The sequence below is a fragment of the Kogia breviceps genome, chromosome 11, assembly GCF_026419965.1.
Source record: "Kogia breviceps isolate mKogBre1 chromosome 11, mKogBre1 haplotype 1, whole genome shotgun sequence".
Lineage (NCBI taxonomy): Eukaryota > Metazoa > Chordata > Mammalia > Artiodactyla > Physeteridae > Kogia > Kogia breviceps.
This window is the reverse complement of record NC_081320.1, coordinates 4,863,552-4,878,728: the sequence shown is the minus strand read 5'-3', so window position 1 is coordinate 4,878,728 and position 15,177 is coordinate 4,863,552. Positions and strand designations below refer to the sequence as shown.

The 15,177-nt window shown below is 41.7% G+C and overlaps 1 protein-coding gene and 1 non-coding gene across 6 annotated transcripts in view; one reads left to right on the top strand and one right to left on the bottom strand.

Annotated features, from left to right (window-relative positions):
• The window catches only part of IL18R1 (interleukin 18 receptor 1), a 40,098-nt gene that overhangs the window by 19,132 nt on the left and 5,789 nt on the right, over positions 1-15,177 (top strand). For 4 of the 5 annotated variants that reach the window (XM_059079120.2, XM_067007037.1, XM_059079122.2 and 1 more), the window contains 4 exons: positions 3,854-3,916; positions 7,922-8,042; positions 10,982-11,121; positions 13,192-13,353. In XM_059079120.2, coding sequence (XP_058935103.1) covers positions 3,854-3,916; positions 7,922-8,042; positions 10,982-11,121; positions 13,192-13,353 — 486 coding nt within the window. Of the gene's footprint in view, positions 1-3,594; positions 3,656-3,853; positions 3,917-7,921; positions 8,043-10,981; positions 11,122-13,191; positions 13,354-15,177 lie in introns of all 5 variants that reach the window. The other variant, XM_067007039.1, reaches the window with a different exon arrangement.
• On the bottom strand, positions 277-403 carry LOC131766077 (small nucleolar RNA SNORA61). The gene has a single exon (XR_009338379.1). It is a non-coding gene; the product is annotated as a small nucleolar RNA SNORA61 (small nucleolar RNA).

The following is a 15,177-nucleotide window of genomic DNA, read 5'->3' as shown; positions in this document are numbered from 1 at the left end:
CTTCATCTCATCATCTCCTTTACTGACTCTGACCATCTGCTTCCTGCTTATGAGGACGCTTGTGATTACACTGGGCCCACCTGGCTAATCCAGAACACCCTCTGTATCTGAAAATCCTAAATTAAATCATATCGCAAAGTCCCTTTTGCCGTGTAAGGCATAATATTCAGCATCTGGGGATTAGGATGTGAACACCTTTGGTGGGGGACATTATCCTGCTTGTCACGCCCCATAACCCGGGTATCCCATAACTAAATTCTTTTTTTTTTTTTTTTACCTTGTTTGAAACTAGCCCATATGCTATATAAGCAGACACCATGAGCACAGCTTCAGTACTACTATTCCTCCTCTTACGACCACCAAGACCAGGGTTCAGATCTGATGGGAAAGGGAACCGGAGGATGCCATAACTAAATTCTTAAACTCAATACGTTCTATTTATCTACCTTAAATTCTTCAGTTTGACTTTCTTTAATATCATATAAATCCTACGTCTCTGGTCCCTTGACACTTCCACCACCAACTCCCTCCCTTTGTCCATCTCTGCTTTCTGCTCGTGAGCTCCTCTTTCCTTCCTTCTTGGGAGGAACAGTAAGAATATCCATTATCAAGAGAGCATGCACGAGACCAGGAATTGTGCCAGATACTTTCATTGAACCCTGTGAGCTTGTGACGTTGGGTGAGTTGAATGACTAAGGTTTTCTCCACCTCTCATCCCTCACTAGTGTCATATGGGACAGTAATGAGTTGAGTCACCCCTCATAGGGTTTGCCTTGAGGACTGAGTGAGTGAGGGTGTAGGGCCTTATGATAGTGGTGCAGGGTTTGGGGAAGCTCTGTTATTACCATCTTAGCGTTACCGTCTCCCGTCTCCTCCCCCCCCTACATCCCACACTGCCCCACGTGCTATTCTGCTGCCTTAACCACCCATCTTGTTTTCCTCATCTTCTTGGAGAGCGCCACCTGCGTCTTTCAGGACTCAGCTAAATGTCCGCCCTCCTCCGTGCCCCCATGGCCTCTTGTTCTTATTTCTGGTTGCTGCCAGAATCGGATGACACGTCTGTTTCTGTCACTAGAATGAGAAGCTTCTGGAAAGAAGGGATTAACCTGTGTTCTATTCCTCATGTTGGTCTCTCCTATACTTATGGCCCTTTGTACATGTGCTCATTACACGTCTGTTGAGTGGATTACAGGCATACCTCATTTTATTACGTTTTGCAGATGCTGTTGGTTTTTTGTTTTTTTTTTTACAAATTGAAGGTTTGTGGAAACCCAGCATTGAGCAAGTGTATCAGCGCCATTTTTCCAACAGCATTATTTTTAAATTAAAATATGTACATTGCTTTTTAGACATAATGCTATTGCACACTTAATAGACTATAGTATAGTGTAAACATAACTTTTATATGTGCTGGGAAACCAAAAGAGTTGTGTGACTCGCTTTATCGTCATATTCATTTTATTGTGGTGGTCCGGACAGACCCCGCCATACCTCCAAGGTCGTTCTGTACTGAGACAGGAACGGTTTCTTCAGTCTTGCCTCGTTCAACAGGAAGTCAGGACTCTTCACCATCCCGGCCATTTTCCTTTGGAGTCGGTGAAGTTTGCCACCATTCTTTTAAAATGTAGAGAGCTGCGAGTTGAAGTGGGTGATCAGGAGGTATCATGGCCTCTGCTGAGGACAGCGGGACCGAGCGCCTACCTTGTCTGTGCTCACGGATGTAGATCTCTGAGCTGTCACGGGGGGAGCGTCACTGCTCTGGACCACAGCCCACTCAACCCACCTGGCCTCTGTATTTTGTCTTCATCTCACACTCTGGCGGATCTGCTGTTGTCTCTCCTCCTGCAGCTGACAATCTCTGTGCCATTTTTTTTTTTTTTTTTTTTTTTTGCGGTACGCGGGCCTCTCACTGCCGTGGCCTCTCCCGTTGCGGAGCGCAGGCTCCGGACGCGCAGGCGCAGCGGCCACGGCTCACGGGCCCAGCCGCTCCGCTGCACGTGGGATCTTCCCGGCCCGGGGCGCGAACCCGCGTCCCCTGCTTCGGCAGGCGGACTCTCAACCACTGCGCCACCGGGGAAGCCCATCTGTGCCATTTTGATGCAGGGATAGTAAATGCATAGGTAGACTAGACATGCCAGGGGCACACACTGAAGTGTGTTCTTCCTTCTGTTACCTTCAGTAGGATTGCACCCTTCACTTTACACCAGTTTTACAAACCCAGTGCTGCTCTGGGTTCTTCGTGATATACTTCCAGTTCTAGTAGATGGCATCCTTTCTCAAAGATGTCCTTCCATAAAGATGTCCTTTACACCTCCTCTTCCCAGGACTCCCACCAAATTCCTGAGAAAAGAAGATCAATGAAGAGAAAAATAATCAGTAGCAATTTTCTCCAATACTCAAAACCACCTCCTGCCCCTGTGTGCTTGAAGCAGCCTATGTTCCTCCGTGCTCTCAAAGCTGAGGGTTAGCTCCTCGCCGGGCAGCAGTTCCTCCTGCCGACGTGAATTCTAGTCTTGCCCAGAGTCTGAGTCCCAGAAGAGATTCTTACCCTGGGTTTTTTTTTTTTTTTTTTAAATTATCTATGATCTACCTCTCAGCTTATTATGAAGGTAGTTAAAGATCTCTGTATTTTAACTCTTTTATTTTAAATTTTTATTTATCTACTTATTTTTGGCTGCACTGCACAGCTTGTGGAATCTTACTTCCCCGACCGGGCATCGAACCCATGCCCCCTGCAGTGGAAGCACGGAGTCTTAACCACTGGACCTCCAGGGAAGTCCTTTACCCTGGGGTTCTGCTACACTAGTTTCTTTCTGGAGCCTTGCCCACATAACTCCTTCTTTCCCTTCTTTGCTCTTTACTCTGTAGCGCTTGCTTCCTGGGAGAGCCTAGGAGGGCGTGGGTGCTGCAGGAGAGCACCTGAGTCCCCTTTAGTCCTCATGAGCAAGCACGTCTGCTGGGCGCCTGGGAGCCCCCATCAGGGATGCACTGGACATTACTTGTAAATGCCCCAGAAGCACCGGAAGTACTTAGAAGGGAGAGTCCAGGTCATGAAGAAAGTTGCCAATGCTGATAATAGGAGCAGCAAGGACTGGACTACATAGCCATGTGAATGCGGGACCACAGGGCTGTCCATGTCCTGCAGTTATTAGCATCCTAGGCTGTGGGATAGTCCTCAGTGGGAGGTCGCTGGGGGAATTGCTTCCTTCCTAAGTGTTACTCAATGGGGCTGCGGTGGAGAATATCTGTGTACCTCCAGTCTGGGTCAGAGGTCACTAAGGAACAGAAGTAGAACTGAGTTTACAGGAGTGGACACCCCAGCAGGGCCGGGACTGAGGTGAGGCAAGTGAGGCATCCAGGGGCACTCCTCTCACTGTCCTGCCAGGGGAGGGTCTCGGGAGGCTGCTGAGAGTAAGTGCCTTGCCTAGCCTACCTGAGTCTTGACCTTGCACTCAATAAATCTAACTTGAGTTGAGAGCAGATGGAAAGAAGAAAGGCAGAGTAGAAAGGCGTATCCCAGTGACTTTGCATCTTCTAAGTCCTAAAGTTCATTGTCTCCCCGGATGAGCATCTTCTTCTGGCTTTTATCTGCAGTGGCCGAAGCCAGAGGCTGGAATTGAGGGGAGATCAAATTCAGTGTGCTTTCTCCGGCGAGGTGAGCTTTGAGTTGATGGAAAGTGAAACGACCAGTATTCCCTGCAACCCTTATTTAATGAAAATACATTAAATAGTAAATGTAAAGTGATAACTGTTAGAATCTTGGTTACCTGGAATAATAAGTGTATTACAACAAATGTCTTAGCAAAACTCCTTGTAACACTAATGCATTTTTCTTTTCTTCTCTCACTTTCAGACAACAGTAATATAATTCCAGCTCTTCTTGGACCAAAGCTTACACATGTTAAAGTGGAATTAGGTATATTTTGACATACATATATTTTGGATGTGTGAATGGGGCTCATAATAATCTTCCAAGGCTAAATCTGGTTCCTGATTGGTCAACGTTGTGTTCATAACACATACCATGTTTACTGAAGAATATTGAAAAAGCAGGAAAACCTTGTCTTGTTTGATGTTGCCCTTTTTAGTAATAATTACAGTTAACAGTGTGTTCAAAAGATTATGGAAGCGCCTGTGGTTTGCAGACCTGTGGTTTTCGTCACTTTGTATGTGGCTTTTCTCTAATAGTATCTCTGATCATTTTTAAATATGAAAACTCAATGAGAATACTCTGGAGAAACGATTCAAACGTATTGTGTGGTTTGAATATTTGATTAATGGGTTCACTTTGAATCAATGGACTCGACTCTACATTTAGGGTTTGTTTAAACAGGTCTTGATGAATCAGTATGTCCAGTTGAGTAATTTCTTTCGAAAGAGAAAGGAAGGAAGGAGAAGAATAAATTCACATATGCTAAACTGAGTATTGTATTAGGTAACTGAAATATGTTATTGTATTAAATCCTCAAAGCAACTCTGAGGGTTATTGTTCGCATTTAAGCTTCGGATTAAATGACCAAAGCACAGAAAGCTTAAGTAATTTGTCTGAAGTTAAACCCCAGGAAAGGGGGAGAGCTGGGATTCAAGTTTCTTACATTGTTTGTTTGTTGTTGATTGTCATTTGATCCTGTTGATTGTCTCCAAAGCACACACCTTTTGACTACAGATGGCTACAGTCATGTATATGACCACATATGCCCAATGTAGCTCGGATACTTTGCCATTTGTGTTTGTGGCTTGCCTGGTTTCTAGTTTTATTGATTTCTGAACTTTATTATTTTTTCTTCTCATTTTAGGCTTAATTTGCACCTCATTTTTCTTTTGTACACATGGAGAGTTAGAGAATTAATTTAAATTCTCCTCTCCTGTAGTATGTGTATTTTAAGTTCTAAATTTCCCTCTAATCACTGTTTAGCTGTTTCCAACAATTTTGATATGCCATATTTTTATAACTATTCAGTTCAAAGTTTTAACTATTTTTAAAATTTTTCCTTGTGATATTTCTTTCATCTATGGATTACTTATGTTTCTTAATTTCCAAATATGTGGAGGATTTTCTAGTTATTTTTCTGTTATTGATGTCCAGTTTAGTTCCATTATGGTCCAAGGGTATACATTGTATCATTTAAATCTTAAAATTTGTAGTAACTTACTTGGACCAGAATGTTCTAAGTGCATTTGAAACAAATGTGTATTCTGCAGATTTTGGTTTAGTCCTTCTATAAATATCAATTAGATGAAGTTGGTTAATGGTACTCTTCAAATCATCAATATCCTTACTAATTGTGAGCTTTCTCTATCTGTTGCCAAGAGAGATGTTAATATCTCCAGCTATGATGGTCAAGTTGTCTATATATCCTTTAGTTCTGTCTATTTTTGCTTTATGTATGTTGAGATTATCTTATGGGCGCATACAAATTGATGCCTCTTGAATTGACACTTTAACAGTATGAAATTTCTCTCTTTATTTTATCATACTACATCTTTTCCCAATCCCTACTCTCTCTCATGTTAGATAGACACACCAGTTTTCTTTTGTTTGGGACTGACATGTTTTATCTTTTTTCACATCCTTTTACTTTTAAGATTTCATTGTCTTTATACACAAAATATGTCTCACATAAACTGCATATATTTGGATCTTTGTTGAAATCCAGTCTGTATGCTGTTTAGTACATTTACATTTAATGACTTACTAATACAGAGACCTCTCATCTTTCTGTTTTCCAGTTGTCCTATGTCTTATTTCTTCCTTTTATTCTCCTTTCCTTTCAGATTAATATGTTTTTATTTAATCTGTTTTGTTTTCCTCTTAGTTATACCATTTTGTATTCTTCATTAGTAGTTCTGCTAGAGATTACAATATATATCCTCTTACTACAGTAAGACAAATGCACATATTAGTACGTTGACAATTTCACAGGCACGTGAGAACCTTACAACAGTTAATTTCATTCATCCTCCTATCTCACTTTAAGCTACTATTTTATGTATTTCTCTCCTGCATACGTTATAAAACTCACAAGAATTTGGCATTATTATTGCTTTAAACACAAAAATTATTTTGTATTTACCCAAATGTTTGTCCTTTATTGCACTGTTGATTTCTTAATGTATGTCCTTACTTTCATCTGGGATAATTTTTCTTTGAGAGTGAAAAATCTCCTTTGGCATTTCTTATAGTGTGGTTATGCTGGCGATAAATTCTTTTGGCTATTATTTACTTGAAAATATCTCTATTTACCTCCAATTTTGAAGATTTTTTTTCAATAATTCTAGGTTGGCAGTTTTTTCTTGCACTTTAAAGATGCCCTTCTGTTGTTCACTGGTTTCCATAGTTTCTGCTGAAAGACTGGCCTTTAGTCTTATTGTTGGTACTTTGATGTGTCTTCTTCTTCTGGCTGCTTTCAAAATTTTCTCTTTCTCTTTGATTTTGATGCGTCCGGGTGTGGTGTTCTTTGCATTTATCCTGCTTTGGGTTCCTCTGAGCTTCTTGAGTCTGAAAAGGATGTATTTAATTAATTTGGGAGAAATCCTCTGCCATTATGTCTGAATATTTCTTCTGCCCCCTTCTTCTCTCCTCTCCTTCTGGATCTCCAATTACAGGTATTATGCTCTTGTTTCTTATGCTCTTGTTCTGTTATTTTTTATTTTTTTCCCTTCTGTACTTTAGTTTTGATCTTGGCCTGTATTCAGCTTTAGCAATCCTGACTTCTTTTATGCTCAGTCTCTGTTAAAACCATTGAGTTCTTAAATTCATGTTTTTTTCATTATCAATTGCTCATTTGATTCTTTTAAAATAGGTTACTCTTCTTTGTTGAAAACATCCATCTTTTCATCTACCTGTCCATCTTTTCCTCTGTTTTCTTTAACCTATTTATATTAGTTATTTCATACTCTTTATCTGCCAAGTCAGGCATTTGGATCATCTTTGGGTCAACTTCTATTACCTATTTTTTCTATTGATTATTATCCCCTTTTCTTGCCCTTTTGATGTCTCTCTTTGTTGTTGTTGTTTGTTGTTGTTGATCTTTCTGTATCTAAAACAACCAAGGTGAATGAAGTTTGTATTACTTTTCCCTAAGAGTGTTTGCCTTTTCTTTGTTAGGCAGGTAATGTGAGGGTCTGATCATCTCAGTCCAGTCAGGAATTGAGCTGAGCAGTAGCTAGGATGCAGGTTTGTTGGATTTAACCTGCTTTGCATCTCTTATGGCTGGGGGGAGACTCCAGTCACGTGTGTGTTGTCCTCCAGTGGGACTTACTCTGCTAAGTACCATGAGACTGCAGGAGAAATCATTAGGCCTTTCCAGCCTCCTATGCTGCCCAAGCCCTTAGCAATAATTCTGTGAGCCCATGTGGCTGTCGGCATCTCCACTGGACTCTCTTTTCTCCATGAGATTCCCTCTATTTTGTACAAACCAAAGCAAATTCCTTCAAGGAATAAAATGGTGGCTATCTCAGCTCACCCTGGAAGAACTTTATTCTTGACTGTAGTTTCAGTTCATCTGTTTCTCTTTGTTTTCCCTGCACTTTGATGTCTTTAATTTTTAGCTAATTTAATTTTTATTTTGCTTTGTATCCATTTTGTTTTTCCAGAACTTGCACTGGGTATGTAGGCCTGACACTACCTATTAGACTATAGGTTGAAAAGAAAGTCCACTGGCCATCCTAAGTTTTAATAATTGATTTACACATAAACATTTGAAGAGAAGCCAATTCATAGTTTGGTGATGACTTGTAATTGCAACCTCATTTCTCTGATTTATAATTTTTTTAAATTGCAAAACAAGGCATTTTTTTCTTAGATGCAGCTCTATATTATCATTGTATATTAGGTTAATATACATTGGCTGTATTAATTTCAACCTTTGAGAAACCTGAGTTTCTAAAATCTGAACATCGGTTGTCAACTTTTACCTAGGAAAAGATGTACAGCTCAACTGCTCTGCTTTGCTGAATGAAAAGGATGTGATTTACTGGAACATCTGGAAAAAAAATGGAAAGGATCTGAATGTACATGAAGAGGAAGGGACAAGAATTAGGTATGAATATGTGATATATATAATATATATCATGATATACAAAAATCATATAGTATCATATATAAAAACACCAGACTCCTGAATGGCTGATAGGATGCTTGAGATGAGTTTAACTTATAATTATAACTTACATATTTTATAATTCGCATACTCTAGGCTGACGCATTATGCAGAAATTTATTGCTGAGACCTAAATTAGAAAAAGAAGGTCAATGAGGCTTTTTAGCATCGCCTTACAGAAGTAACTTTTGGTCAGTGAGGATCTGATCGGGATGGGGACTTGACCTAAGCATCTTATCAAAGAGTGATTACCTAGACCACTGTCATCTGAATTTTGAAAATTGTGTTAAATGCTTTGTTTTTACTAGTGTACCAGAGAAAAGACCAGGTCAGGAGCCTGGGACGTGTACAAGTTATTCTGGGCCCCTTGTGTGCAGTAGGCGTGCCTACTTATGTTGCCCACGTGTCACCGTGGGGCCCGCTGGGTAGCCATAGGTGACAAAGCACGTCATCAGTACCTTTCCCTGAGGACTCTGGGGGCAGCCCTGGACACAGGCAGGCCATCCATCTATGGCTACCTGTCCAGATCTATGCCCTGTACTTGGCTTACACACACAGCTTTCTTTGTTCTGATCGTTGAAAATAATTCATTATGAGATACTTGAGAACAACCAGAAATCACAAAGAGAGAAATAGCCCTCTGAAGACAGCTTTGTGTGTGTGGCAGGGGGAGTGGGGTGGGTGGATTTCTTTGCTGGGCGTGAGACATGCTGACACAGACACTGCTTCCTGCTCTTTAGAGATAGTTCAGCGCTTCTTTTTAGAACATTCCCTACAGGGATAATCTTTCTTAAAGGTGAGAAGTGAGCAATTTTCTCAAGTCCAGAAGGGTCCCCAAAGATTGTCAGATGTAAGTGATGACCCAAGAAAATACTAATTTAAATGACCAGTCTCCTGCCCTATGACCTCGTTGTTGGTCCATTGACACTGATCGTAATTATGGCAGCACTTTCCTGTCAGAGTCCGTTAACGGACATTAGAAACACACTGAGAACAGCTATAAAAAGCAAACAGGGCAATGGTGAGATATAAATATCTAGGAGGCAGAGTTGGTGCAAAAACTTCCAAATGCCATCTAGTTTAAATAGCCTATATTAAGGAATGCTTATACTTATTAAAACAAAACATGCTAAGCCTACGGCCACTAGGCCATGTTTCTGAATGGCTTTGGGTCACTACTGTCATTATTAAGGTAACTATACACTCAGGTCCTAGTGAGCAGTGGTCCTAAGGTGTCTGTCACCTTAGCTGCACTTGGGAGGTTTTTTTTATACCCTCGCCCAGAACCGGCTGCGTGATTAGCGCTCATGGAGTGTTGGCTCAGCTAGATTGCGTGGCTATCCTGCCACTTTATCTTGTCCTCAGCGTCTGTCCCCCTCTGGATTCCTGCATTTCCTTCCTCTCATGATCCATTGTTAATCTCTGGAGGCACAGAAGGCCAGTTCACCAAACTTATTTGAAATGGAGCTTCAGCTAAACTAAGGGCTTAAGCGAGGCTAAATCTTTCTTTATACCGGGTACATGAACTTACGTCATCTATTCTGGCTTCTCAGTGGGTTTTTCTGGTGCTTTCTTGGTGGGTTTTACATTGATGTTAGATGGTTGATATTTCTGGGTTGGTGACTTCTGTACAGAATTATGACTTCTAAAATGCATTTGAGATGGTTAGAGGCTACGGTGGGCACCACATCCCAGCTGCGAGGGGCCTGGCAGGCGAGCGACCACACCCGGGAGTGCTGGCTCACCGCACACCTTCTGAGCCTGCCACTAGCCGGAGGCAGATGTCAAGAGCATTTGCCCTGCATCAGGGACAGGGCGGCTTGAGCCCTTTTGGTAGAGAAAGAGAGCTGTGGCTGTTCCTGGTGGCCTCCGGTCATTTTCTGACCCTCGCTGAGCAGCTTAATTGGCATTTCTCATGCACTTGGGGGTGTCTGAGAATAGAGTGGTTTTAATTTATTTTAAATGCTGAACCAAAGAAGAGTGATCATTAGGACTGCAAGGACAAACTTGATAGAACCTGCGTCTGTATTAACGATCCGCAGCATTGTCACAGCTGGTGGAGACTTCACAGAGGGGGGAATGCTGCGTAGTCAGGACAGGAGGAACAGGGGGAAACGCAGACACACCTGGGAGATACTGAGGGTTCAGTTCCAGACCACCACAATAAAGCAAATATCACAGTAAAGCAAGTCACATGAACGTTTTGATTTCCCAATGCATATAAAAGTTATGTTTACACTATACTGTAGTCTATTAAGTGTGCAATAGCATTGCACCTTAAAAAATGATGTACATACCTTAATTAAAAACACTTTATTGTTAAAGTAAATGCCCAAACCATTATGATAGTAACATCAAAGATCACTGATCACAGATCCCCTTAACAAATATCGTGATAATGAAAAAATGTGAAAGTTTGAGAATTACCAAAATGTGACACAGAAACATAAAGGGAGCAAATGCTGTTGGGAAAAATGGCACCAAAAGACTTGCTTGATACCCTGTTGCCACGAACATTCAATTTTTAAGAAGTGCAGTGTCTGCGAAGCATAATAAAGCAAAACCCAGTAAAATGAAGTGTGCCTGTAATTGAGAGAGAGAATATTTTCTTGTGTTTTCAACTGAGCATCGTTACCTCCCAGGCATTTTAATTCTAGGCAGTTTACAGCGCCGTCCCCAGATGGTCTCAGGAGGGCTGAGACCCCCGGGGAGCAGGGGGCTCACACTTGAAGAGAACCCACCAGAAGGGGATTATTGCCTGGAGTCCACAGAGCCGTGTCTTTGTGCAGATGTATTTGCACATAGAAATTCCTCTTTCATGGGTAACGTTGTTGGCAGTGACACAAAGCCTGTTGCTAAACCATTTTCCTCTCTTACAGGACTTCAGAAGGCAAATGGCTTGCTTCAAAAATACTGAGAATTGAGAAGGTTAATGAAAACAATCTAAACTTTTCATATAATTGCACTGCAGCCAGCGAGGGAGGCATAGACACCAAAAGCTTCATCTTACTGAAGAAAGGTGTGAGAAATTTTATCTTTGGCAGTTTGTGGAAACCTAGAATGTTGCAGCTGAGAGACCTGTCGTAGCTCATCACTTCCTCATCTCACGCACCAGGAACCAAGCTCCTGAGAGGTGAAGGGTCTGCCCTGTGTCACAGGCGCTCGGTGGCAGAGCTGGTGCCCATCCCTTGCTGCAATCCCCTGTGCCCTGATTCCAAGCAGAGAATGAAAACCTCAAGTGTACTCTTTTGCTCTCAATCATATTCCAATCCTGTGTAGCAACCAGGGGCCCAGAGAGGGGAGGTAGGTAGAGCTCAGGGTTGGAGATGCTGGTGGGTGAGAGTCACAGGGGAAGTGGTCCGGGCAGCTCTGGCACACTCTGAACAACAGGAGGAAAGTTTTCAGCTTGGTGCAGGATGAGGCCAGTGGTCCAGGAGTAGCTGCCGCCTCCACCCTACCTTAGCTGGGCCCTGGGCACAGGGGCCCTTGGGTGTGGTCTTTCGTTCAACAAAGACTAACTTAGGCTTCCCTCTCTTGGGTTAGTCCCTGGACTTGGCAAGTGGACAGTTAGTTGATGGCCCTCATCACTGGACTCAGAGTTTTTCAGTGCCTACCTGATGGAGGGCATCCTCCACCAAAACGGTCCAACTTCCGTCCTCCACCAAAACAGTCCAACCGAGGGCCACAGACTCAGGAGCTGCTCAGAAGTAGTTCTGTAAACTGTCCTAGATCAATGCATGGCTGTGCTATCTCTGCCATAGATGTTTCTACCCTGATCATTTTTTCCTTCTGCTGGGCTCACAAATGTTGTGTGGGGAATAGGGTCTTTGACTCCACCATTATCCCTGGAGGAGTGTGTGGGCCAACGTGAGAGAGTGTGTGTATTTGTGCAGCACAGCCATAGATATGCAAGCCTTTCGGAGATGCAGGAACCCCAGGGGCTGCCTTTATTCAGAGTTCGCTTACTAAGCAACGATCATTGCTTACTTGCATCCTAATAACTAATTTTACTGGAAAGATAATCCCTAAAATTGTGTCAAGATGGCAAGAGTTTTATGTATGCTTCCTCTTTTTGACCTAGAAATCCCACCTCCATTAGAATCTACTCTAGGAAAATAATCAGAAACATAGATAAGGGTTTATGCCTCTGTTCATTGCATCGTTATGTATATTTATGAAAAATTTCAGTCGATCTAAATACTGAGATAGTATGAATTATAATTTTAAAGACCTAGAGAAATGCTCATAATATAATGTCAACAAATAAAGAGTGAGCACCGGAGGGTTCCAACTAAGTAAATGTTTTCAGGGAAAAAAACAAAACCTGGAAGGAAATGTACTAGCGTGTTGGCGGTGGCCGTTGCCACACTGTGGGATGGTTATTAAACAATTATTCTATCCTTTATACTCCTCTGTGTTATGTTGTCCATAATGAGCACAAACTGAATCAATCTAGGAAATGTGATTTTTTTTCTCAAAGGACACTTTCATATAAAAATATACAAAAATTCTCAGAGCTGAGTGCCCGGCACTGTGTCAACTACTTATGAGTAATATTTAACCCTCCTCCAAAACAGCAACCCTATAAGTGAAGGAGAAAATCTTACTAGCTTGATAGCTGTGTTATGTGTACAGATAAAATACTAAGAGTTAGGGAGTCAGTGACTCTCCCTAGGATACAAAGTAGATGATGGAGCCAGGCTGGAGCCCACACAGACTCAGCTCGGTGCTTGCTCTCTCAAGGTTCTGTGCCTCCATATATGTCCCCAAGCCGCTGGCTGAGGTTTAGGTGTGGGTCCCTCCGAATTTCATCCTAGTGTCTTATCATCCTAGAGATCCAGCTTCCAAAAGTGTGGACAGACTACCTTGGAATGCTTTCTGTTCACGTCTCTGAATACCCTTGTACACATTTTTATGGAGCAGAGAGGTCACCACTGGAGACTAAAGGCAGGACTGTAGAGTAACTCAACGGAATGTGTTGGGTAGACGAGTAGATTTGTGCTAAAGGTAAAAGCTGACCACCTCAGAGTGATGGCGAAAGATGCTGGTGAGATTTCTCTAACTTTTCCCATTCTCTTCTTCTTTCTAGAAGACCCAGTTGACATCCCCCGCCACATCTTCACTAGAGGAATGATCGTAGCTGTTTTGATCTCAGTGGTCATCGTGTGCCTAGTGACCGTGGGTGCCATTTATAGAGTTGACTTGGTTCTATTTTATAGACATTTCTTGGGAAGAGATGAAACCTTAACAGGTAACGAATGTCGTCATGCTGGGATTTCTTATTTTACAGTTTTATTAAGAAGCTATATAAATAAACATTAACCTTCACCTCATTTTGATTATATTGTAGGCATATTGGCGGTAGAAGTTTTCCACAAGAAAAATTGATCTGAAAGAATGGTCTGTTATGAATGTTGTCTGGGCCACTTTTTCTTGTGCTTACTTATCTGTTGCCAAAAACTGTTCTCTAATTGTTTCATGCATGTGTGTTGTGTCCTTCTAAATGCCCTGTGAGATGGTTAGGCCCAGGGACTGCGTGTCTGAATGTCATCGCTCACACGCCATCTCATGCCTTTACAAAGTTCACACTCAATAAAGGTCATTTAAGTTGAATTGAATTGGGAATCCCCTGGCCGTCCAGTGGTTAAGACTCTTGTGCTTCCAATGCAGGGGCAAGGGTTCAATCCCTGGTCAGGGAACAAAGATCCCATGTGCCACGCGGCAAAGCCAAAAAAAAAAGAATTGTATTTTGGTTCATTATCTTAACCTGGCAAAGGAGGCTGCATGATGTACTTGTAAGAACCTTGAAGTGCACACCAAATGACCTGAGTTCCAGTCCCCTAGATCTGCCACTTTTCATCTACTCCAACTTCTACCTGGTGACTGTCTCAGTATCTCTATTTTTGCAGGTGACTAGAAGTCCTCAAGATTCAAAATAGCTACCAGATTTTAAAAAATCAATCTAATCCATTGCACTTGCTTTTGTTTCCGTGTGTGTGTGTGTGTGTGTGTGTGTGTGTGTGTGTGTGTGTGTGTGTAGGACATACATAGTTCAAACACTAGAAGTCTTAGAAATTATACATGTATACTTGTCCCATGCCTGTTTCCCACCCCATCCCACGTTGATAGTATATCCAAACAAATATGAGTAGAGAATCGTCTTTCACTCCTGTTTAAAAGACAAATCTTGGCACGCTATGTGCCCTATTCTGAACTTTGCTGCACTATACCTTGGATACCCTTCCATATGAGTTTATAAAATCTCTCCTTTTTTAGGGTTGCACAGAGTTTTATTTCTGTGGATGTATTATTGTTTATTTAGTCACCATGCGATGGACATTTGGGTTGCTTAAGACCTTTTGTTATTGCAGAAATGGTGTAGTGGATAACTTTTGTACAGTTATTGTTTCATATGTGTGCAGTGTAACTGAAGGAAAAATTCCCTACAGTGGAATTACTAGAAGTGCAGAGGTGGATACAGTTGTTATTTTGATGGATATTACCAATTTGCACGCCATAGTTCTCTACTGCTACCACCTTCAAAGGACAGGAGTACATTTTTTTCTCATAGCCTTACCCACAACCTTTTTGGATATTTGCCAATCGGATAGATAAAATCTGAGGGGTATCGAAGTGTAGTTTTCACTTGCATTTTGCTTACTGTGCAAAAGTATGAGCAACTTCTCATGTGTTTAAGACTCATTTGTGTTTCCTTTCTCAAAGTACCCATTCATATTCTTTGCCCATGCTTCTACTGGGTTGTTGACTTTTTTTTTTTGCTTGCTCATTTTTAGCAGCTATTTACGTTTTAGGGAGGTTAGCCTATTGTCTATAATATAAAAGGCAAATATGATTCCCAGTTTGATGATAGTGGTGTGCTTTTGACTTTCTTGATAGTGGTGTGCTACATGGAAGACTTCTTAATGTGCAGGGATACCTTGTAGATACTGTGGGTTCAGTTTCAGACCACTGCATAAAGCTAATATCGCAATAAAGTTAGTAACATGAATTTTTTGGTTTCCCAGTGCATATAAAAAAATATGTTTACACCATAGGGTAGTGTATCAAGTGTAAA